The following is a 23,603-nucleotide window of genomic DNA, read 5'->3' on the forward strand; positions in this document are numbered from 1 at the left end:
GTCTGTTGCGTCCTTTACTAGTCATATACTGATGTTCTGTGGTTATATGCATGTCAATCCAAATAAAATTTATTTGGAAATAAGCATTCTGTCTGCCGGACTTAAGAAAAATAGCATCTAAAAGGCTTTTCAAATCTGATTTATTTATACATCTTTAATAAAGATGTAAAAATAGCCTGCTATGCAAAATTAATTCTCCTCTTTTTAAAAATCAGGAAGTTACGCAAATCTGTGGGTGTTGATGGAAACAGTTGGTCTTCTCCTGACAAAAACAGTAAAGAAGAGCAGTCTGAATCTGCATCCATTCTTAACAATTTATTTGGTATGCTTTTCCAAAGGAGGTATGTGATCTTCACTGGGTTTGGTGTATTTGTAATGACACTCTGAACAATTTGATATCTGGAAGATGAAGACAGAATGTATACTGTCACTGACATCCCCAAAGTCTGCCAACTAGTTTCTTCTGAACTAAAAGCACTCTTGGTATTGTAGGAGGCGGATTCCTCATGAATTTTTAGTTTGTCCTTATTAGGAGATCATACCATGTCTTGCACTATAGCTAAAACTGAGCGTTAGATGAGTTGCAGAAAGTGGCGGAGCTTGTTTTTATTTACCAGATAAGTGACCTTTCTTGAATGTGTATGCTCAAATTATATTCCTGCTTTACCCGATTTCCAGAAGCAATTGTGCCTTGTAGTTTAAGTTGCTTGAATAGTCATCCCACTTTACCACCTTACTTTTTCTAAAAGTAACTCGAGGAAAAGGAGGATAGATTGTTGGGATAATATTTCATTGTCTTTTGCTGTTTTCTCAGGTGCGTTTCTTGGTGAGTTTTCAACAGACAGGTCCTTTCTCTTGACGAGGACTTCTTGCCTTCTGAATTGCTCTTTTTTTTTTTTTTTTTCAAAATAATAATAAGAAAAAATTTCCCTCTTGGTGTGGAAGTTTTAAGGTACTATTAGAGTTACAAAAGAACCGTCTGGTGAGAGTGAAGCAGATGTAAGTCTCTTCAACAGAATCAGGACACAAAGAGCCTGTCAGCAGAAGACACCAACGTATTCCCTTAGCCATATTGTTTAATGTACCTGTGTGGCAAGTGAGAGAGACCATGATGTTTTCCTCAAGGAGTTTTTCTCTGACATAAAAGCATTTAATTGTATTTTCTCTCATAGGATTAGAAGAGTAAAGTTGGTAGCTGAGAAAGGGACTGAGACAGAAAATGGTGTGAATGCTGTGAATAATGGCATTAAGCACAGACATGCCAGATCTGAATACAGGCTGTTGCACTTCAAAGAGAAAAATAAACTTTCCGATGGGGAAAAGAGCCATCAGGTACTGGCAGGAAAGATCCATTTGAAGTCGGAAATTTCAGTGTATTCTGTCTGTGCCCAAAAGTTTGTTGATACTTAACTGTGTGGTTTGATCTGATATAAGCTACCCCCTTCTTCTACTAATCTTTGCTTGCATATAGGAAGCCTGAACACCCTTTCTGCTTCTCAGTTGAACAGCTGATGCAGTGCTAATGCTTTACTGCCAGCACCTTTTTATCTGTTGCAATAGTCAAGTGTGTCAAACACGGACAATCCTGGAAAATGTCTGTTTTACTAAGGTGCTTGCTTAGTTGTAGAGACTTCTGATCACAAGACGTTCAGTTAAGGAAGACTGCTGATAATGATTAAAAGTAAATTAGAAATTTTCAGAAGCAGTTCTGTAAAATAATTTGCCTTGCAAACAGTTGCCCACAATATCGTCTTCTGGGGAGGCAGGAAAATAAAGTCTGAAACATACCTTGGGGAGAGAGAAAGACAGAGTTAAAGCATCATGACCTCTGTTGAAATCTCTAAAACACAGAGCCTTGCGGAGTTAATTTTGAAGCTCCTCTGGGTCGGTAAGGTGTTAACTCCCACATGAAGAACCTAGATTAGAACCTGTGTGGAACACCGTTGTACTGTGCCATCCCAACTCCTCTATTTCTAGGCATTTGGAGAGGAGCAGAGCTAGGTGTAGGGGGACACATGATTTCGGGTCTGCTAGCCACCAGCTTGTGGATACATCTGTTCTCCTGGGCTTAAGGTTGCTGGTAAGACATAGCCAAGAGCTGCTGCCTCCTCTTCCCGCCTGTGCCCCAAATCCGACTCCACCCCACCCAAGATTCCCTCTCATTACTTCTGTGGCAAGGCAAGGGGAGGGAGTTAAAATTTGCGATGTTTCTGTGATGCTGAGTTGGATTCCGTTTCTGCATGTTCTGTGGAGATCATCTCCTGGCTTGTGCAGGTAGAGATTACTGTGTATTACCAGTGTAGTAGCAGCACTGGCTTTGAACTTTTGGTTTGATGCGGTTCAGGTCGGTCCTTTTTCAGTGCCTTCGTCTTATTTTGACTGCTGTATTTCTAGAATGACTGCACCAACAGAGGTGGCGTTTCTGATGAGCTTTCGAGTGAGGAGGACGCTGAAGCAATGGCACAAAGGGTCCTCTTACACCAGAATGTAGAAGGGGCTTCCAGTGACAATAGCTATGAAGAGAAGAAGAAGAGGCCTCTTGTTTCTTTGAACCAGGCTGATTCACAGGTACTCATGTTGAATGTATGCCATTTGCCACACCTTTTTTTGCTATGGGTAATGAGCTGGTTTTCCTTTGGTCTTGGCAGGTCAAGCAAGCCCTTAGAGGTGCCAGAGACTCTGATAGTGTCGTGGAATCGGAACTAGAATCCACGTTATATAGTCAGGTATGGTCGTAAACTCAAGAGACAGAGCTTTACTGAGCCTGGCCAGCGCAGGGACATCCTCCCCATTAGAACAGACCATTATTAAATGATAGCGCTTCGGCGTCTTCAGGTGTAAGGTGTGGCCTCCCTCGCTGCTTGCTTGCAGCTTTGTAAACTTTGTTCGCAATTGTGAGTATACTGCTTTGCTTAACAAAACCAAAACAAACAAAAAATCGCTCTGTTGGCAGCGTAGTGTGGTCCAAGCTGCCTCTAATAGTTCGTGTTGAATTGCTGCAATTGCTCTTGTGGTTTGGGACGCAGCACTGTAGATTTTATGCTAATAAATTTTTATTTTAAAATGAAGAAATAAATCTATTCTGTGATATATACTCATTCACTTCATTACTTGGTTTATGTTCCCCCCATCACTCCCCCCACCTGAAAATAGAATAGAAATAGAAAGAAAATATATGAATATCGAATTATAAATATAAAAATTATAAATAAATATAAAATATAAATGAAATCTTAAAACAGATTATGCAAAAGCCAGAACATTTTTGCATTAGAGTAAGTAAATTTTTATTTTGTAAAGTTGGGAATAGAGATGGGGAACTAACGCTATCTGTGTGACTTCCCGTGTAGAAATGCTGGTAGCAGAAGCCGTCCCTGGTAGTGTTGTCTTTGCGCGTTTGCATCGGGTGGGTGTGCCTGGGAGTTCTCCACCGCCCGGGGAAGCCGATTTAGCCGATTGCTGGGGGCGGGGAGGAGGCAGTTCTGCAAATTGGGTGTGGGGCTGTGCTGTGTAAATTTTGCTCATCTTCAAAGGACTCGAGGTCCTGCATTAGCGTGGGGTCCCGGAGCTGTAGTGTGACCCGGAGAGACTCGGAAAGTACTCGCCATGACTCTGAGACAGAAGATATGCTTTGGGATGATCTGCTTCACGGGCCAGAGTGTCGCTCGTCCTGCACCAGCGACAGCGAGGAAGTCACTGTGAGAGGCACCAGGCGGGATTTGAAGGAGGATGTTTTCCAGCAGGTTTGTTCATTTGTCTCCAGCAGCTGAGAATACTATGAAAGATCCCACCCCCACCCCCCTTTCCCCCCTTGGTTGCCCCCATAACACGAAAGACACATCTCAGTGCTGGTGCTGTAATGTGAGCAACCCAATGCTGGATGAGCCCATTCTGTCAACAGTGCTAATCACACGGAAGGCTGGAATGATCTAAATAGTAGCAGTGATCAACTCCCTCCTCCCCCTGGTATTATCTGGACCACTGCTAATCCCAAAACGAAGTATTTCACCCAAAGACATATTTGGAATCCCTCTCTCAATCTAAATGCTTTCTAGGAAAAAAGCATTATTTAATAGCGGGACAGAAATAGATTGTATGCCTTTTGCATTCTTTTCTCTTTTATAGAACCATTTGTTTTGGCTGCAGAATACAAGTCCAGCATCTGCAAAAGTGAGTGCGCTGATCTGGGAAGGGAATGACTGTAAGAAGGTGGACATGTCTGTGCTGGAGATCAGCGGGATTATCATGAGCAGGGTAAGAGGGCTGTAAGGCATCGCAACCTCTCTCCCTCACGCTTTAAAAAACAACCAAAAAACCTGCCAGTAGCTATACACGCAGATATGAAGTGCAGTGTAACGCTGGTCCCTCCTCAACTCCAAATGCAGTTGTCCCAAATGTTTTCCTAAAAACTGCATAAACCAAAATTTAGGAAGTTCTGTTGAAGACTGTTGAGTGCTGATTATTGTTGGCTGTGTCTCTGCAGTGTGCTGAAGGCGGTGGGTTTATTATTTATTGACCAATTCTTGTTGGCTTTGGGTGGAATTACTTCAGGCTATGTCCTTTGAAGGGAAGGGGAACTGAATGCTTGACTGAATTAATGCTGCCACAGCAGCATGCCTTTTCCTTGATGCAAACACCCAGGTAATCATCCTGTTTTTGCTCCTGCTTGCCAGGTTAATGCCTACCAGCAAGGAGTGGGTTATCAAATGCTGGGAAACATCATCACCATTGGATTAGCATTCCTGCCATTCCTCTACAGACTCTTCCGCACAGACAACCTGGAGCAGCTGTGCTCCATTTCGCTAAAGGAGCTTTTGCACATCTTTTGTGGAGCACCTGCTAGCATCCCTGTCATTGTTTTGTCTGCGATCAACTTCCTTGAAAGACTTTGCTTAACTTGGATGTTTTTCTTCATGATGTGTGTTGCTGAGAGAACATACAAACAGGTAGGTTTAAATGTACCGTTGCCTTTCGTGAACGTGGGGCGGGTGTTCTACCAAAACCATGCTGCCTGTCGCTGAAGACACTGGTAAGACAAGGATGTCTCAGCAAACTGAAGTGTCACAGCTGGTAAGATGCGCAAGAGCTGCAGGTAGGGGAGTCTGGTGACTCCTGTTCATCAGTCACAAACTTAAACCTCTCAGTCCCCTTCCTGCCCCCTGTGCTCCCCCTCTTAGCCAGCCCCCTTCCCCCAGGGGAAAAACAACCTTTTAGCAGCTTGAAATGGTGCTCTGCGTGGAAGTGAACGCTCCTACATGGAGCCATTTGTGGTGAAGAAAAAAGCCTATTTAGCTGGGCTTTTCTAAGACGGAGCATTAGACAGGTGGCTGCATCACAGCTCCCTCACGACTGTGGGCAGTAGCTTTATCGAAGTGGCTGTAAACGTTGCGTGGTAGGCAAGCTGGCGTTATTTACTGTTTTAGCTAATCTTGCGTAGCAGCAGCAGTTCTATCTCTGCCATGATGACTGCTACTTACCCGAGAGGCCGTGCACCAAGGTCCCCCGTCAGGCTTCCCCAGTGTGCCACCAGGCTTCTGCCAGTTACCGCTAAGCAATCCCAAGCAATCTTTTTTTGGTTTAGACTAATTTATGTGTGTGTGTATATGTTTTTAATTTGCAGAGGTTTTTGTTTGCCAAGCTTTTTAGTCACATTACATCTGCTCGGAAAGCCAGGAAATACGAAATTCCTCACTTTAGACTCAAGAAGGTAGAAAACATTAAGATCTGGTTGTCCCTTCGTTCCTATCTAAAGGTGAGTTCTGGTCCAAGATGGGTGCCTTTGATCATTACAGAGGGTGTCACCAAGTCTCTAGGTACTTCACCTCACTGCTGTCTGGCACTCTGGGCAGCACTGCTCGACTCGTTACCCAACTACAGCCGTTTGTGGTGAGCCCTGACTTCACAGCTCTGCAGCCGAACCTTAGACCTGACCCAGTGTCTTTGTTTCTGCAGAGGCGAGGCCCCCAGCGATCCGTGGATGTTGTCGTGTCGTCAGTCTTTTTACTGGCTCTTTCAATTGCTTTTATATGCTGTGCCCAGGTGAGATTTTACTTTTTTTTTTTTTTTTTTTAAAAAAAGTAGTAGTGGGGGGGAAACCCAAACTACTGGCGACTTCTCTTGTGCCAACCAACCAAGCGCTTGAATTGCAACTCTTTGTCTCCAAAGTAATAGAGAGAGTTTTGCATTTTTTAAAAAGCTTTGTAATGTTTAGTTGGTAATAGAGATAGATACATTCTCTGTGTTTGCAGAGGAAAGTGTGGGTTTTTATAATCATTAGGAAAATTTCAGGACATAGGCTTTTGCGCACAAAGGACAGGACTCCGCCCGAGTACCTCACGTGTTCACAGGACGTTTTATTTAAGAGGGCTGACTGCGGCACCCTCTTCAACCACTGCTGTTGAAAAGCAGGCCAATAACTATTACCTTTTAATCCTTCACTAAACCTTGTTACAGTAAGCAGTGTTAATGCTGGAGCTGGTTTCTTGGTTTCTTTGTTTTTGGCAAGAGATTCCTTACAGTGTTTAGGCAAGTTCTTGATACCATGAAGACACAGTTATGGTAGCAGTAAGATCAATGATTATGATCGATGACACTGACTCACTCTCACTGCTGTGATTGCTTTTCTAAGCCACAGGTTTCTGGAGGAAGTAATGACAATCCCAGTCCTAGACGTGCTGAGTACATACTGGGAAAGGCAGAATCAGCTTAGCATGGCTGTGGTGGTCTAAGGCTGCCAGCGGGACAAGCACACATGAAAGGAAAGACGTTTTATTACCAGATAATTGGAAAGAGACAGAACAAGCGTCCTTTCCTAAGCAGAAAGAAAAAAAATCAAATTCCAAGCTAAAGCCAGGTTAGAAACAAGACCTTTTTCTTTAACCTAGTTACATGACTGAATTACACTTCAAGGGAAAAATTGTCAGTGGCTATAGAGCACGGATGGCTGTTCACAAGAGGAAAGGGCAATGCTTTTGCACTTCTCCAAAGAACAGGCATGTATTTGACATTGGCCTTTTTTTTCCAATACAGGTTCTTAAGGGTCACAAAACATTTCTGAATGCAGCTTACAACTGGGAGTTCCTAATCTGGGAGGCAGCACTTCTTCTTTTTCTGCTACGTCTGGTGTCTTTGGGCTCTGAAACCAACAAGAAATACAGCAGTATTTCAATCTTGCTCACTGAGCAGGTATCTCCATTTAGCTTATTCTTTGGCTTTGTGGCGTGTTTGGATGTAATAATTGCATTTCAAACCAGCTTAAAAAATCCTGGAATCAAATCTTAAAATTTAGAAATCAACACTTGTGCTGGACAGAAGGCAGTAAGACACTATGCAGCTGGGGAGGGACAAGCTATTAAACATTTGGACAGACTCAGAATTGTAGATTATTTTTGTCTTTGGGCTGACACGTTAGCCACGTCCATTGGAAAAAGAATGGTATCATCACTGCTAAATTCCTGTCTGTGGATGAATCCACTTCTTTAGGAGTGACAGCAGACTGCAAAAACCAGCTCTAATTTCCCTCAGGTAGGAATTAGCTGGGGGCTAGTGCTGAGTATTAGCATCTGGCCTGTAACGCGTCTCTTTCACAGATAAACTTATACCTGAAGATGGAGAAGAAGCCAAACAAGAAGGAACAGCTGTCTCTAGTAAACAATGTTCTGAAACTATCTACAAAGCTCCTCAAGGTAAGCTACTCTTCCTAAAAACATAAGTTGCTAAATTTTATGGAAGCAATGCCTAATGACAATGTCTGCGTGTTTTTGCTCTTCCCATTTCTCATGGCTAGGTAAGTTAGGTGTCACAAAGGGAGTTTTTCTGTGCTTCTATAGCCATGGCATAAGATTAAGCAATACAAGACCCATGAGGTTAATTAGTGCTGCAAACCTTTGATTAGTGGCAGCTTACTATGATTTAGGTAAGCGAGAGGAGAGGCTAGTATGAACACAGCATGTCTCCTTACTGCTTGAATCTCATTTTCCTTCAGCAGCTTTGATGCTGAAGCTTGTTGACAGTAGCAGAGTAGGTATTTAGAAAAGAAAGAGCATAGTCTGAGCCACATAAATTAGTCTAGACAAATTCTACAGCCTGTTGTGTCAAGCTCTTGTTACGCAGCTAGTGTTGCTACAAAGGAGACTTTTCAGATTCCCTGTGGCTGTTAGAAAACATCTTTGAGCTGGGAGGCTTGAAATACAGAGTGGGAATTTCTGTACGTACATTTAAGTAAGGATACAGAGGCACTGCATGAATAGCAGCACCTGCCAGAGAGCCCACATTAAGCTAAAAGTCAGCAGATTAAGTTCAAGTCCTTCTGGTACAGACTAACACTAATGGACTTTTTTTTTTTTTTTTTTTCCCCTTTTGCTGCAGGAATTAGATACTCCATTTAGGCTGTACGGACTGACCATGAATCCACTGATCTACAATATCACACGTGTTGTAATACTCTCTGCTGTCTCAGGTGTTATAAGTGATCTTCTAGGATTCAATATCAGAGTAAGTCTAACTCCCATACAAAGTAACGGGAAACATCCTGTCGGGTCACTTTTGTACCATTGCCACATTCCTTCCACCCGAGCAGAAAGGGCATGGGTGGTAATTCAGAGAACAGACCACATGAATGTATCACTGCCAAGTCCCTGAGCCGGGCGGGGGGACAGGGCTGACAAATTTCAGCCCCGTTCGGGTCTTCAGTGCCCACGTGAAGCCATCGGTCAGAGCCTGGGATCCTCCCCTTCAGAACAAAGACCCAGACACTTTGAAACCAGAGCTCGCGGAGCGGAGCGTTCAGCGCAGGCTGGGCAAAGGAGACCGAGTTTTACCTGCAGATGAAAAGCATTCAGACCTATGGCTTTCTGACCAATACGCTCCACCTCTCTTTTCAGCTATGGAAAATTAAACCGTGAAGTGACCGAACATCAGCACTTGGCTCTCTCCGCCAGACAGACAGACCAGAGAAGGCAACCAATAGCTCGGGCAAAAAGCAGAGGTGCTCTGAAACTACGGAAATCTGTAATTACGATTTTGTAACAGATTCTCAGTGTATGTATCGAAAGTTCTCCCTCTGCTTTGCTGTTCTGTAACATACAGAATAAACTGGTCTAATTAGCAAAGTCATCCCATGGCACCGACACACAGCAACAAGGAATTAACGGGGCCAAACAGGAGTAGCTGGCACTGAGAATAGCAGGAACTGTGTGCGCAGTGTGGGGCATCAAACAGTAAAAGCCATGCGAGAGCTCCTGCTGCAGCGACACCGACGACTGCTACAGGTGCCTTGTTTCTGTAAAAGCCCAGTCCTGCACACGTGACAAGCGAAGGGTCGGGCCTCCTGTTTCAGGTAGCCCCATCCTTTTCAGAGGGCTCTGGAGCTATGCTGCAAGTTTTCAATGCGTGCATCTTTCTTCAGAGCTCTGCTCAGACTGATGATACATAAATACGTTTATCTGAATGTGCTGAAGAGTATTTCTTTTCTTACAAGCTCAGCGTGCTCGAGGCTTTGCCTCTTTATCCTGAACTACTGCAGGATGCACTGAAATTGGGTCTGCACGAGATGAGTTCTGCCTCCATGCTGACAGTTAAGCAATGTAACATTTGTGCTGGTTGGCTTATGTTGGGTCTTCTGCAAATAAACGATCGTTTTCTGAAAACATTACTTACATGAGAACAACCTTACAACACAAACTACAAGTAAAGCATTTATCAAGTATAGACTATTTTGCTGTGTTTGTTCCTGTAACACCTCCGTTATGCTTAGCCTGGGCTCTGTACCAAGGGCATCCTGGCATCTTGTTCTGACAGCCAGCTTTGCTCCGCGCTCTGAGCAGCGCTGCAGCTCCGCGCTGCAGCAGTGCCCTGCGCTGCAACACCTGAGGAAGAACCCTGTGGCGAGAGTCAGTTCAGTGGAAGAGACGTGGCAAAGACTTCCTCGCCCAAAAGTAGATTAATGTTTAGAAAGGGCATAGGAGAGAAACAAACTGTTTTAAAGACATCTGTTAAACTTACGTTTTTCCTTAACTGCCTCTACTGTCTTCTATTATATTAGTAATGAAAAAAAGCAAAACCTGAGGAACTTTGCATAGCTTCGTTCTTTCACATAAGGGGTAAGATGGCATAAGAATTTTTGGTAGTGAATTGTTTACAGCTATTTTCTGCACACGGAAAAGGTGTAAGATGTAAAAGGAGATAACAATTTTATATATCAAAATGTACAAATAAACCTACAGTACAAGTATTTCATCATTAACACCTCTTTCTACATGACTTGATGCTTTTTATAATACCTTTGTTGAACACTTGTTATTGGAACAGGGCATCGAGGAAACTTCCAACAGTAAGTTGCATTAGAAGAGTATTATGTTTGTGGGTAAAACCTGGGTCACAGATTTAGCTGTTTGAAGTATCACACCACGGAAAGTCAACAAAGAATCTATTTTATACAGTGCAGAACCAACAGGCCATGAACTGCAGTTTCTTTTTAATATCTATATAAAAAATAATGAGCGATTTACAGGTCTCTCTCTAGTCAGAACCTCAGAAGTATGTATAAAGGTGCTGTACAATATATAAACATTTACACCCAGTACATCCATACATTGCTTAGCATTCCAAGGCCACATTGCTAAGTCATCATCTGGTACAGTAAGTACGGATACAAGTTCTATGGAAGGAGAAATCACACACAGGTAAGACACTGAATCAGGTCACATTAACATACAGAAAAAATATAGGGGTACTTGATGACAGGGAGATAGCTTCAGTGGTGCTAACTCATCTTTGTATTAAACGTCTGAATTTGTTACTGTACTCAGTGGTTAGGGCAAGTGCATACAACTCAACATAAAACAGAATCTCTTGTTAAGAATACATGGTTAATATCTACATAGGCTACTTCAAAGTATTAAATATTTTCACAGTCATACTCCACAACGTGGAGTATTTGTACGTATTATGCTACACAGCAAATCTCAATGGATCATCCAAAGTCAAGCAGCAGAGCACAGTTCAGATCTGCTTTAAAGCCTATTTAATTTTCAAAGTCTTTGTTTAAAAAGCTGTTTGAGTAGTCATCTCTACTTCCAAAGAATTCAACTCAGAACCGATTCACTGTGCTTCATTAAGCTTTAAAAACATCAAATGTTTCAAAGCCAAAAAATGAGATATTCACTCATTCATTTTTAAAATAGCGAATCGTATTAGTTTGAATTTTAACGTAAGTAAAGCTTGACCTTTTACATTTCTTTCTCCTTCTGCAAACTGGACCAGTGGGCTCCTTGTACCACTTTTTTGCTGTCATTAAGAACCTAACATGTCAGGAAATTATCACTAAAACTATGAAGAAAATAAACCCCTTCAACTTAAGCAGTCTGCTCTTCTCACAGCCGTAGGGCTGATGCGTCAGTAGATTCTGGTGGTAACATTCCTCTTTTTAAAATATGTATTATAGCCCAAACAATAGATATTAAGTCTCATGTACCCTGCATAGCGTCCTATTGAGCACTCTTAGAACAGATCACACGTGGGAGACTTTACTATACACAGGCAAGAACTTCATTTACGAAGCTACTCTGGCAGTTGGTTCTGTCCTACAGGTCAGCTGTTACCTCTACAGAGGGAAAAAATCTGATTCCTAACTAGCATTACATAATTAAAGATGGGAATTCAGTATACAGCACCACAATGAGGCTGAAAATAAATGTGCGCTCATTGCTTATGTTCACAAAGAATGCTGAGGATGACATAGTGCCCCAAGGGAAGCCAAAGGAATTATGTTATTTAACAGAACCCAGAACTGTCTTTTTTCAGACAGATGTTTGCCAACAGTTGCTATAAGCATCCTTATGAATCAAGAAAATAAAGCAATTTTGCTGTGTTCATAAAAAGCAAAATTACAAAACATTGATTATGTCAAATATAATTTTTATCTACACAATTTTGTATTAGGTATAAAAATTTAAGAAAAAAAACATCAATTGAACAGCATCAGTGGCTCGTTTGCTGCCCTAGAATCGATAGAACCAACTCACCCATCTTCTTACCGGACCAGTAAGAACATGTGTATTTCCTTATGTAAACATGCAACATGCTCTTGCGAAAATACCCATTTCGAACAAAACCTCGCCTTTCCTGTGACTGGAATACGTATGAGAAGGATTAGATTGACTGGATACAGTAGATAACTTGGCACAAGAACAAGAAGTGAGTCATGATCACATTGGCAATATAGGCATTAAATAATTTTGTTCAGAAACTCACAATACTATCTGAGAAAGCCGTAGCAGTGCAACGTTGAGAGCAGCAGAACACCGCCTTCAAAAGGACAAGGGGACAGCAGCTTACGGAAGAGTTTCATTTAAGCAATCCAAAAGGTCCTTCATGCAGCTTAGATAATTTAAGAACGAATCAAATACTTTCTACCCTCTAACCAGTTTCTGAAAAAAATGACAACTTTGTGAAAAGAAACAATGCTTTTAAATGACCATCATTAGAAACTTGACTAAAACGTGTTCTAAAAAAAAGTGTCAGTCAAACCCGTTTTTCAGCCACACCTGCTGTTTGGGTGACTTTACATGCGCTTGGTACCCTCCAAGGTCCAGGAGTTATCGGTGTTTTCTTGACTGGAGAACTATTCTCGGATTTAGAAATTCCATCATCTTTGGTTTCATCGGGCAGCTCCGTGTGTCTCTCTCTGTGTTGTCTGTTCAGCGTAACAGTCTCCTGTGTTTCCAGCCTTCTTTGTTTCTCCATGGAAAGCAGTGGAATATTGGAAAGACTGGAAGTTTTGAATCTGCTGGAACTTGGCTCTCCGGAGTTTGACTTCTTTATTTTTTCGTCTTCAGATGTGTTTCTCCTGGAGTCACCAAATGGAAGATTATTCTCATCAAATGCTGCACGTTGTCGCTCTGGAGACCACCCTTCCATCCTTCCAGAAGTTTTCTGCTTTATGTCTTTCCTGGCAACTCCTGTTTTACCATTTCCACCTTTCAATTGCTCAACAGTCGTCTTATCACCACCAATTGTTCTATCTTGATATTCTTGTAACCTGCCTACTGTTTCTACGTTTCCTTGCTTACTGAGATGCTTTTGGGGACTGGCAGACCTTCCTTGATTTCCACCAGAATGCTCTTTTTTGTTAGTATTGTTCATCCTTATTTCTGTGGGTCTACTCTCACTCTTTCTGGAACTGTCAGATTTATGTGAGAGATTGCCGTAGGTTTTTTCAGGATCCCCTTTTTTGGGGCTGTGGAATCCTGTGTGAGAGTGTCCCTCAGCAGCCACTAACTTTTCTGGACTTGCAGATCTGTCTCTTCTGGTCCCTAATTCCAAACTACCTTTTGTGATTTCAAACCCAGGGCTGGAGGGACATTCCCATCTGTTCTTTGTTCTCTTGGGAGAAGACAGAGGCTTCATCTCAAACTGGTTTTCAGTTAAAGTGCTTATCTTTTCAGGCACAGTGTTCTTTGCTTGTTCCAGTTTCTCAGACAGCTGAACTCTTGTTAAAGCTTCTCCTGGTACTGGTAAATAACACACTTCAGATGGGGAAGCAGAATGTGAAGATGAAGATAATGGTGACTGTTCTTCATATATTACATTTGATGAAGATGGATTATAACTATCCCAATCACCTGGAAGGGAACAGTGAGAGATTTGACTAAATGACTACCAAAAAAGAAAAAAGAAAAACATCACTAAATATTTTAGAAACATGCGTACTACTGAGGTTCCAGGATGTTATATGAAACCTTCAATTCAAAAAAGATTATGTAGTGGCATACTCTCAAAGTCTTATTTAGTCAGTTTTCTGTACTGCATTGTTCTACAACCTACAGCAACCTTAAGGATGTGATTTGGGAATAAACTCGTGCTTAGGATGCTAGTGCGATCTCTACGGGACTGACATGGTCTTGTACCAGCACAACTTTAGAGCCTACGTAGCAAAATTGCAAAATAGAAAGCGCCTGACCTACATTGTTTAATTCTTGGTTTAAAACCAAATGAACTGAAACTGTTATGCTAAAAGAAAACTGAAAACCGTGAAAAGTTAAGGTTATTCATAGCTTTGCACTGTAATATAGGAAGAGATGAAACACAAGACATGCAGATTTACCAAGTCTTTAAGGAAAAACCAAGAAAAGCACTGAAAGCCCTTAATGTTGCTCAGGTTTCACGTAGGGACACAGGCTGGAAGGAGCCAAACCTGAAGGAGGAAGAGAAAAAGCCCAGAACTACATACCAAAATCACAGGGTACAGCAAGCAAGATCTCAATCAGAAATGTATGATCAACAGCAAGACAAGAGGCAACAAAACCCTTCCCTTCTCCACGGCTGCTGATCTAATCGAAGTGGCTTAACCCAGTCTCCGGCCTCGCTGCTGACAGATGGCCGGACCAGACGGTCTCCAGAGGTTCCTTCAGACTTTGCTATGGTTCTGTGTTTCTGCCTCAGCCTCAGGAGAATTCCATGAACAAGAGGGCCAGGAGTGATTCCGGACAGCTACTGCGCTGCCCTCGTGGTGCAGGATAAACCCCACTTACCACTGCTGAAATTATCCCAGGCTTAAATAGCTGTTAGTAAGGAGAGCGCCGGAGGTGTCCTCACACTGCCTCCCTCTCTTCTGGCTTGTAAAAGCCCATTTTAAAGAGGACCTCAACAGAAGCTCGTCAGAACACAAGGAGGACTATATTTAACTTTCACCCTTAATGAGAAGGTAATTCAGTGTGAGAGACAAACCCAGCCAGCCAGGAATCCAGTAAGATGGCCCACAACAGACCTTGCGGTTCACAGGCGGGCTGTTTCCGTGCCATGCACTAATTCACTGCTTTTACTGCGCTGTGCAGGCTGGAACAGCAAGATGTTAAGAGCCATCTTCTAGCTCTCTGGAGAAAAGAAACGGAGAAAGTGCTGAGCAGATTTTATCCCTTGAGTGGATGCCAGTTGCTGCGTGTAAATGACTGAACAAACTACGTGGTAGTTCAAACTGCATTTTAAAATTTTCAAAGGATAAAAGCTCATGGTTGGTCACTATTACTGAAAAGCTCTTCCTCAGAAAAAGTGCAATTTAAGTGTTACAATTTAAGTAGTTTACCATCAGAATCTTCGTGTCAGCATCAAGGGTTAAAAGATTAAACAAGTGCACTCGGAGAGCTGGTGTTCTTTGCTTTAAAATACTGCCACAGCCACAAGCCTTTCTGATTTGTAGTTTTGGAGCGTTTCCTAAGTCAGACTCAAAACCATCAGTTCTATTCTCTGTAGTTGAACTCAGAGCTCCTGCAAGGATTTGCTTTTCTGTCCTTTTTTTTTTTGCCTACAAAGTTGTGCTTTCCTGTCACAACTTTAAACAAACAGAATCCATTTTGAGAGCAAAGCTGTCTCTCCCCTTGCTTTCTGAAGTTTTTGCTTTGAAAAACAAAGCATTTCATAATTTAGAAGGCTAAAAACAGTGAAGTAAGTCTGTTCAGAAATAATATTCTTAACAATACAGGCATTTTGAACAGAGTACTGTATCACAGAGAACTTGAATTTAAATTAAAAGGCAATCAGCTTTAATTATCACATTTGTATAGAAAAACTTGATTAGCTTGGACAGAGCTGAGAAACTTAATTATAATTACAAATACGCAATAATTTCACACTGTGTAATATTCCTAGGTCCTTGTCATGCGTTAATTTTACCAAAAATATTCCTTATATTTTAAAGTAAATATGAACACCTGCACAGCTGTCAAAAAGGGAACTGCTAACTATTTCAGTGAACAAGCATAGAAGTCTCCTTATCAGACTGTACTCCATTGCCTTGGACCCCCAAAACAGAACAGCACTTGAGGTGACGTACTGTGATCTGGTATCAAGCCAGTCCCTGGTCTCAGCAGCAGCAGAACTTTATTCCCTCCAGCCTGAATCAGCTCAATGGCTCGTGTGTGAGTGATTCCTTGGGTGGGTTCTCCATTAATTTCAACAATTTGGTCACCAACCTGACAAGAAAATAGCAACCAGGTTAGTCTTTGTGAATCTCTTGACACCGTGAACTTACTTTTAATTTAGAAAGAAAAAAAGAAAGAGGCAGATGCTTCTATCTTTCCTCTCACGCTAAAATCCACTCAGCAAGAGCAACACCATTCCATGGCTGCTGATGAACACGACGCCACGCAACGCTCTGGTGGTTCAGAGCTCTTCGTGCCGGTCTTCTGCTCAGGCAGCTCAGTAAAATCTCGGGTTCCTTAAACACATCCTGCATTTACAAGCGATGAGACAGATACAGCCACATGCTTGAATTGGTTTTCATTCTGGATCACCATATGGAGGGAGCTTATGGAGGAACCACGTCAAACCTGGCACCATGCGCCTGTTTAAAATCACACTAACCAGGTAAGTAACACCGAACTTCTCTACACTTAATGCAGAGCTGAATGCTACTATGGCAGAACAGGTTTTATGCAAGGAAAGGATTTTTTTTTTTATTCCAGGTAGGAGAGATCACCACTATGCAGTCGCCAGTACTACGGTCTCTGAGGCCAATTAGCAACTTACAGAGGTATTGGGCCGGTAATTACAGTCCGGACGGCCTTTGCAGGCTGCTGGAAAGGGCTTGGAACAGCACCCCCCAAAAAGGGTCACGAAACCTATTTCGCCACACATGGATCAGCCAATGGATGTCACTAGCGCATAAAATGAGCAGTTTAAAGAGACAGACTGGGCTTTGCTAAATAAACTGTCCGTGCCAAAGGGGGTCACTGGCTGGCTGCTCATCGGACAGGACAGGACAGTCCACGCTGCATGGTGTGCCTCCCGTCAGCTCAGCTGCCATGAAGCGGGTGAGAAATTCCTCTTCACTGTTTTCACGTACAGCCAGAAAATGACACCATTTTGCAGCAGAAGAGGGAGCAACCGAACGATGTGAAAATTGTCAACAACCTCACGCTGAGCGAGCGCAGTCCCTCTGTGCTGGGAGCTGCTGGGGACGCACGGCACAGCGCTCGTGGCCCTGCTCCTCCGCGGCCACCAGCACCAGCCACGGGCTGTGGAGAGCTCGCGTTCCCCGCGGGACGCGACCACCCACCATCGCAGCCAACGCAAGCCTGCATGCACACATCCCCTACACGGCAAGGTGCTCGGGGGATTCGCGCAAGGCTGCTGAGGACCCATAGTCCAGGGTGAAAGTCAACACGTGGGAGCTGGAGCGCTTTCAGCAGGAGCTTGCTGTCACGGTCCCCCACCAAGCCGTGCCTTGGCACAGGTCGTCCAGGCAAAGCACAGTCCTGTCAGCGGGGAACCCCTTGCCCAGCAAGCAACTCACCAAAGAGAAGGCAACTTCACTCGTGAAAGAACAGTTTGTTGCCACTGTGGGTGAATTAATATGTCAAAAGGCCGACTTGATCAACAAATGGTTTAGAGAAGACAAACTCACATGTACTCTCCCGTCTTTGACGGCCGGCCCATCTTCAGCAAGTCGAAGGATGAATAAGCCCATGTTGTATTCCTTTCCTCCTCGAAGGCTGAATCCAAACCCTCGAGGGCCCCTTTCCAACTCTACTGGGAAACAGCCAGGATTCTGTGCAGGAAGTCAGAGGAAAAAAAAAAAAAAAGATGAGCACCTGTGGGCAGATTTAAACATTTGTTTTTCCGGAAAAATGCTTCACACATTTGTATATTTTGAGAAACATGCAATCCATGATTTAGACTGAATTCATCACAACTCATGTATGACTAGGTGTAATGGTTTCATTCTAAGTCTAAACATGCAGAACATTTTTCCTTCTAAGTTTTAGATACGCATGAAATTTCTCTAAGAGACTCTGCCAAAGGGTCTGTAGTAGCCCCATTGCAAGCATTTCCTGTTTCTTTTATAATTATAATGAGTATTCAGCTATACTAAGGAGATAATAAAATTTAAAACATTAGCAAAAACATTCTGTGAAACGCTTGAGTGCATTTTTATACGCAACTTTTCTACCCACGTCTGACAGGGAAATGTTTTATTGTTCTGCTTTTGAATACTCCGTGCAATGCCGCTGCAGCATCTTGACAAATGAGTATTCTGCATGTCTCCGCACCCTCTGGACACTCACCTGTACCTGGGAATGACGGCTACCAACAACTGAAGCAACAGCAGCATCGGACTGTGTCAAGTGCTTATGCTCGGGCCAGGAAAGCCTGTAACTATTTGAAACATCTTTTCCAGCTTCACCTTCTGTAGCTCCCCTGCAGAGAGGTACAAGGACACAGATGTTACTTCTGCCTTAACAATCCCTCTGGTCAAGCTTTTCTAGCCGTTATCAGCTCCTTTGGCCCGAAGCAAAAGCTCTGTACCTGTCTGCGCTGGGAGGGTTGATCTGTGCTGGTCCCAGCGGCCGGTGCTGCGGAGCTGGACTCTGCCTGGCAGAGTTTGTTCCTGATGGAGGACCACGGTGTTCTAATAAATTCAAACAAAACCGACAGTCAGAGAGAACTTCCCAAATATAAAGCCAGGCAGGCTCACGAGCCCACAGCGAGCATCAGCGCTGTGTCAGCTGTTCCGAAGGGTGCTGCCGCCACGGCCTCTCAGGCTGAGCTGAGCTCACCACACGCACAAGGTGAAGAAGATTTTCCAGGGTCTAACGCCATAAGCCAGGAACCCAAGTGCAGCTCATTGGTTCCATGGGATAAACTCCTAGGAATTTTATTCTTACCTACACTGCTTTTTCTCAGAAAAGCAACACAATTTTAACCGAACCAGACATGAACAGAAGGGGTTTAGACTGTCTGCAAGCTGATAAAGCCCAGAAGGGATTAGGGCTAGTCAGAGCCATGAAGTTGGTTCGGATGGTCAACATAATAAAATTTTGCAAGAGATGAAGAATAATGTCCATTTGAGAACATATCCCTTTTTAAAGGTAAGAGGAGAATGAGGATCTGCAGGGGCAATGAGGATTCACAGGTGAAAACCCCAACGATGGAGGGAAACCGTCAACTATTTCAGGCACAACAGAGTTTGCTACCAGGCAGCTGTAGGAAAGGTTACAACCACACCGACAGGTTATCAAGGAGAATTCTGAAGTGTTTTGGCTTCTCCCAAAGGCTAAGTAAAAATTAAAGTATTATGACATTTTAATAAAACCTTTTACAATAGTTTAAGATTATTTTCCCTTCCACACAACATACAGTGGTTGTGCACTTTACAATAAATCCAGTGCATTTATGAAAACAACACGTTTCAGGATACAAAACGTCTCCGTCACTTAAGAGTAACGAACCATAGTCTATGCAAAAAGCTGCCCCTTAGCTAGAACCCAAAATGGCAAGTTGTGGCCCAAGATGAACTTATGTACTGAATTATAAATTAATAAACTCCTGTTCCTTAGAAGGGTTAAAAAAAAATCCCAAGCACCCAAACTAGAGATGTTGCAGTCCTCTGTTAGGTGCATCACATTACTGCATTTCTCAGTTAAGAACAAACCAACCCCAGTAAAACATACAAAGCGCTCAAGCATCTTAAGGGAAGGAAACCGTAATGGCTATTACTGGACTGAATTTCTCAGGTATGCGAGACCTCCCAGGTCCTTCACAGGACTGCTTGGTGCTATTGCTATGACATGCCTTAAAGAGGTTTTTCTCTAGAGACAAAATGTCAACTTTTACTCCTGGTTTATACTCAGAGTTTTAATTTATAAGCACAGGCAAGAAAAATGCCATCTGTTTGTACAAGTTCTCCAGTCCTCTTTTCAGCCTGCTCTCTTGTGTTTCCAGCTAATATATGACAAAAGCTGACAGCTCTTGCTTTTGTGAAAAAATCTTAAAGAATGTCTTCTGTGCGGGAAGTGGAATTCATTTATTCGTATGAAAACCAAAGATCACACACCTGTGAAAGCTAGGAGGGAGAGGGAAGGGGTACAAGGCAGTATTTTCACTGTCAGTCTCAGAGGACAGCGCTGAAGACGATGCAGTGGGGAGCAGCAAACTCCGTCAGGGTTTGTGCTTCGCCATGCTGAACAGCTCCTGGCAAAATGGGCATTTTTCTCTTTGGAGCTGCATCCTGCATCTTCCTTGGTGTTAACTGCTGTCTTGTGAACCATCTCCGTGACGCTCGGCTCTCTGCCCGCAGCCCCGTGGGGAAAACGCCCGAAGCCCCGACTAATTCACATCCACCCTGGCTTTCTATGGGAATCTGCGGTAGAGGGTTACGCTGTGAGCTAAACTCTATTTCTCCAGCTAAGTCAAGGAGAACTTTAAGTGGCGACAGATCCCCATTTCTGTGGAACAGGTTCTGCTTCTCTCCTTCATTGTCACAAACTCTTTACATCTGAAACATGCCAACTCCAGCTCCTCTAAGCCACATATTTTTTCTGACTGGTCTTTTCAGTCTAGTTTTATCACCCACTACTAACTTTTTTCCCCCTCTCTCTCGAATCTCCTCAGGCTCTTGTTTTATCTCTACATTTTGGCTCCAAATCTGTAATTGAGGAAGTGGGAAAAGCTAGTTCTTACACAGAGTCCAGGCAAGGTCATGCATAAATAAGGGACAATAATGTTATATTCAGAAAGCTTGTTTTGAAAACAAAGCTGATTAAGAGCCCTGGAGAAACAGATCTAATGTAACCACAACTCAAACTTCAGCTGCATTATAAACATTGCCCTGGGCAACTGCTTTGAGGTGTGTCCCTTCAAACGCCAATGAATTAGAGGTTTGATAAAAACGAAGATCTTAATAGAAAAGTAACAATTTATAGAAGTCTCTCTGCTTCAAGCATTAACAAAACCAACTAAGTCTTTGAAATTCTGTATGACAGGCTGAGATAGCATGTTAGATATTTGCGATGAATGTGAAATTAGAGAATCATTTGCTGGCTTTATTCACATTCTGGCTTTAGGTATTTATTGTTTAGAAGGTGAAGAAAGCCAACTTTCTGGCAAAATAATGATAGCGAGTTTAATTAAACCCACAAGCAGCACTCCAGAAAAATGCAGTGGTAAGCAGGGTTGGAAAACAGCTTTTCTCTTCAAATGATTGGGTTGTACATATTTGTAGTGAACCGTTTGTGTAGGAACAATACCACATTGAACAGAGTGTTGCATGGGAGCTTTCATTAAAGACACGGTCTCTAAAGATGGCACTTCGCAGTCACAAATACTCACTTTGCTGCTCAGACGACACGGCAGCTGCGTGTGAAGAACTCGCGAGCAGCCTGGGAGGCTCTGCAGGAGAACCCCGAGCAAGGTTTTCACGGTGGGATGTGACCACTTGTGAAAGCGCAGCTTTGGCAGACAGAAGAGCTACAGGATGTTTCTGTTGTATCCCAGGGATGCAGCATTAGGCAATTTGTGTATCTTAACATGGCAGAAAGGAAAAACTCAGAGTGCCTAAATGGAGACGATCTGGAAAGCAGATGTCCCTGTGGCCCTAGAGCACCCTAGCTCTGCCCAGTGGAGCCGCTCCAGAGCATCCCGAGAGCACCTCCCTCGTCTGGAACAAAGCTCCTAGCGGCCACTGCGGCAGCAGGGGGACGGGCACTGTCCAGGGGGAGAAGATTTTGTCTCAGAGTGTCGTCCCATCAGTCTGCTGTAGCTCTCCCAAGAGAGGTCATTTCTCTTTGGTTGAAGAATACAAGGTCTGGACAGGACACGTTTCCATGGGAGCAGTAGTCTCCCTCTCTCACGTGAGAAACCCTGAGAATTTCTTTTACCCTACACTGTACTGGTAATACTTGTATCTTATTTTTCAGTATTTTCAGTATTTTTCAACCTTGGCTGCTGTCTATCTCTGCCCCATCTGCCTTCAGCTCTTCCAGAGCAAACGGAGGAGCTTCACTCTTTTCTTTAACTTCCAAGTGTCTTAACGTACTCCACTTTAAGTGAATTAAACTCAGAAGTTACACGCATTAGACTCTGGCAGCATGGTAGGACCCATCCACCTGGCAGGGCCACGTGCCCTCCTTACCTTCCTCAGCCACGACAGTCAGCGTCACCACGTTGCCAGCGTCCTTGATCAGCTGCACTATGCTGTCATGCGAGAGCTCAACGATCGACTGACCGTTCACCGCTGAGATACGGTCTCCCACTTTCAGCTTCCCGCACTGGTCAGCGGGGCTCCCATCTATAACTCGCCCGATCTTGTGAGGAATCACTAGGAAATCGAGAACAGGCACAGCAACACAATTAATATTCATGTCAGATAAGCATCACACAGACCCAGGATTGCCACAGTCAACCCAGAGACCGCTCCTGCTCTAAAGGGCGGCACTGCTAGCACAAGAAAAGCCTGCCAATAACGAAGAAAGCTTCACTCAGTAGCGTGAATGGAAACGCCAACCCCTGACAGCACGGCCTTGTCCCGTACCAGATGTTGTGCCTAAAGGAAAACACGGGAAGGAAATGGGTCACATCTGCAAAGGGATGAGCAAGACCCCGTGTCCCAGCAGCGCTCTGGAGCAGTTTGTTTTGCCACTCACGAGGTATTGTTTCCCATTCCACGCGCAGACCCTGGCGCACTGTGTGCGCTCAGAGACAGTTACGGACATCCAGTTTAACAGCCATTAGAAATCTGGATCCCCGGGTTAACTCTTCCTCCTTGCAACCAAAAATTAAGCCTTAAATACACTTCAAGAGGAAATCAAACTTTTCCTGCCAGAGACTACCTTAGTAACCTGGTGAACACCTCGGCAGCAACCCTCAGCACACCGGGCAGCACAGCAAGGTGCGCCAGGTCAGCTCGGCACGGGCCTGTTCCCTATTCCTGCTCGCCGAGATGAACTTGCACCTGTAATAACTAGCCTGGATTTTAGCTAGCTCTCCTGGCTTGGTTTCATCAGTTCACCCCATAGTGACACTCTGCTCTGTATACAGACTCCTCTAGAGGCCAAAACAATGGGGCCACAAGAGACAGAACAGGGAGAAGAGGGAATTTTACGAGAAGTAGAAGGAAAAAAGACTGCTTTTAGTTACTTTCCCAGTAACCGTTCACCCAGAGGCGAACAAAGATGCAGGAACGAGCAGAACTAAAAAGGCAGGAGGAGGGAGGGATGCTGCGCTCCAGCACGGCGCTTCCTCCGGCACCTCTCCCGTGGGAGAGCACCGCCGCGGCTCCCGCGCCCTCCCTGCCAAGAGCCGTGCTGGTGCTCGCGTAGAGATCGTGTTTTACGGTTTGCTGACCCGAAGGTGGCACTCGGCAGCCAGCGAGATGCCACTGTGACAGGAGGAGCTTACCAAAACCTGGGGCAAAAGAGCGGCTCATTGAGCTGCCTGCGTGCTGACGTGGCCCCGACAGAGCAGATTCGCGTCACATCAAAGCACATCAGTCAGCATGCCTTCCCATGTGTCTAAAACAGCCCTTCATTCATCTGGATGCCTGAAAGCATAGCAAATTGTCTCCTGTCACTCCCAAATCCCTCATCAGGGCTCTTCTGCACAGGAACCACTGCACCGCTCCTTTGTAACTCATTTCCAAACACCTCTCCAGACTGACCTCCACATGTTTCATAAATGCTCTTCCTGGTACTTCATGTAAAAGCCTTTTTTCATCTTCAGAGCCTGAAGTGGGTTTGATGGATACCTGTTTTCTGGAGTTGCTGCTCTCCCAAACATGCTTTTCTCTGAGGGATCGGAGAGGCGAGGAACATTATGCGCCTGTCAGGATT

General features: G+C 43.9%; 2 protein-coding genes across 7 annotated transcripts in view; one reads left to right on the forward strand and one right to left on the reverse strand.

The window, feature by feature from the left end:
* The window catches only part of PHTF1 (putative homeodomain transcription factor 1), a 31,897-nt gene extending 21,686 nt beyond the window's left edge, over nt 1-10,211 (forward strand). For 4 of the 5 annotated variants that reach the window (XM_075722512.1, XM_075722513.1, XM_075722514.1 and 1 more), the window contains 13 exons: nt 216-341; nt 1,173-1,332; nt 2,395-2,568; nt 2,649-2,726; nt 3,534-3,743; nt 4,126-4,254; nt 4,674-4,946; nt 5,621-5,752; nt 5,953-6,039; nt 7,030-7,185; nt 7,590-7,685; nt 8,368-8,493; nt 8,883-10,211. In XM_075722512.1, coding sequence (XP_075578627.1) covers nt 216-341; nt 1,173-1,332; nt 2,395-2,568; nt 2,649-2,726; nt 3,534-3,743; nt 4,126-4,254; nt 4,674-4,946; nt 5,621-5,752; nt 5,953-6,039; nt 7,030-7,185; nt 7,590-7,685; nt 8,368-8,493; nt 8,883-8,903 — 1,768 coding nt within the window. In that variant the 3' untranslated portion in view covers nt 8,904-10,211. The remainder of the gene's footprint in view (nt 1-215; nt 342-1,172; nt 1,333-2,394; nt 2,569-2,648; nt 2,727-3,533; nt 3,744-4,125; nt 4,255-4,673; nt 4,947-5,620; nt 5,753-5,952; nt 6,040-7,029; nt 7,186-7,589; nt 7,686-8,367; nt 8,494-8,882) is intronic. The other variant, XM_075722516.1, reaches the window with a different exon arrangement.
* Nucleotides 10,212-12,499: 2,288 nt separating this feature from the next.
* MAGI3 (membrane associated guanylate kinase, WW and PDZ domain containing 3) overlaps nt 12,500-23,603 on the reverse strand; it is a 71,795-nt gene continuing 60,691 nt past the window's right edge. Inside the window, exons 16-21 of one of the 2 annotated variants that reach the window (XM_075722207.1) lie at nt 21,908-22,093; nt 18,304-18,406; nt 18,063-18,195; nt 17,402-17,545; nt 15,830-15,968; nt 12,500-13,622 (exon numbers count right to left, since the gene is read on the reverse strand). In XM_075722207.1, the coding sequence (XP_075578322.1) occupies nt 12,523-13,622; nt 15,830-15,968; nt 17,402-17,545; nt 18,063-18,195; nt 18,304-18,406; nt 21,908-22,093 (1,805 nt within the window). In that variant the 3' untranslated portion in view covers nt 12,500-12,522. Of the gene's footprint in view, nt 13,623-14,144; nt 14,195-15,829; nt 15,969-17,401; nt 17,546-18,062; nt 18,196-18,303; nt 18,407-21,907; nt 22,094-23,603 lie in introns of those variants that run through there. The other variant, XM_075722209.1, reaches the window with a different exon arrangement.

This window comes from Pelecanus crispus, chromosome 17, assembly GCF_030463565.1.
Source record: "Pelecanus crispus isolate bPelCri1 chromosome 17, bPelCri1.pri, whole genome shotgun sequence".
Taxonomy (NCBI): Eukaryota; Metazoa; Chordata; class Aves; order Pelecaniformes; family Pelecanidae; genus Pelecanus; species Pelecanus crispus.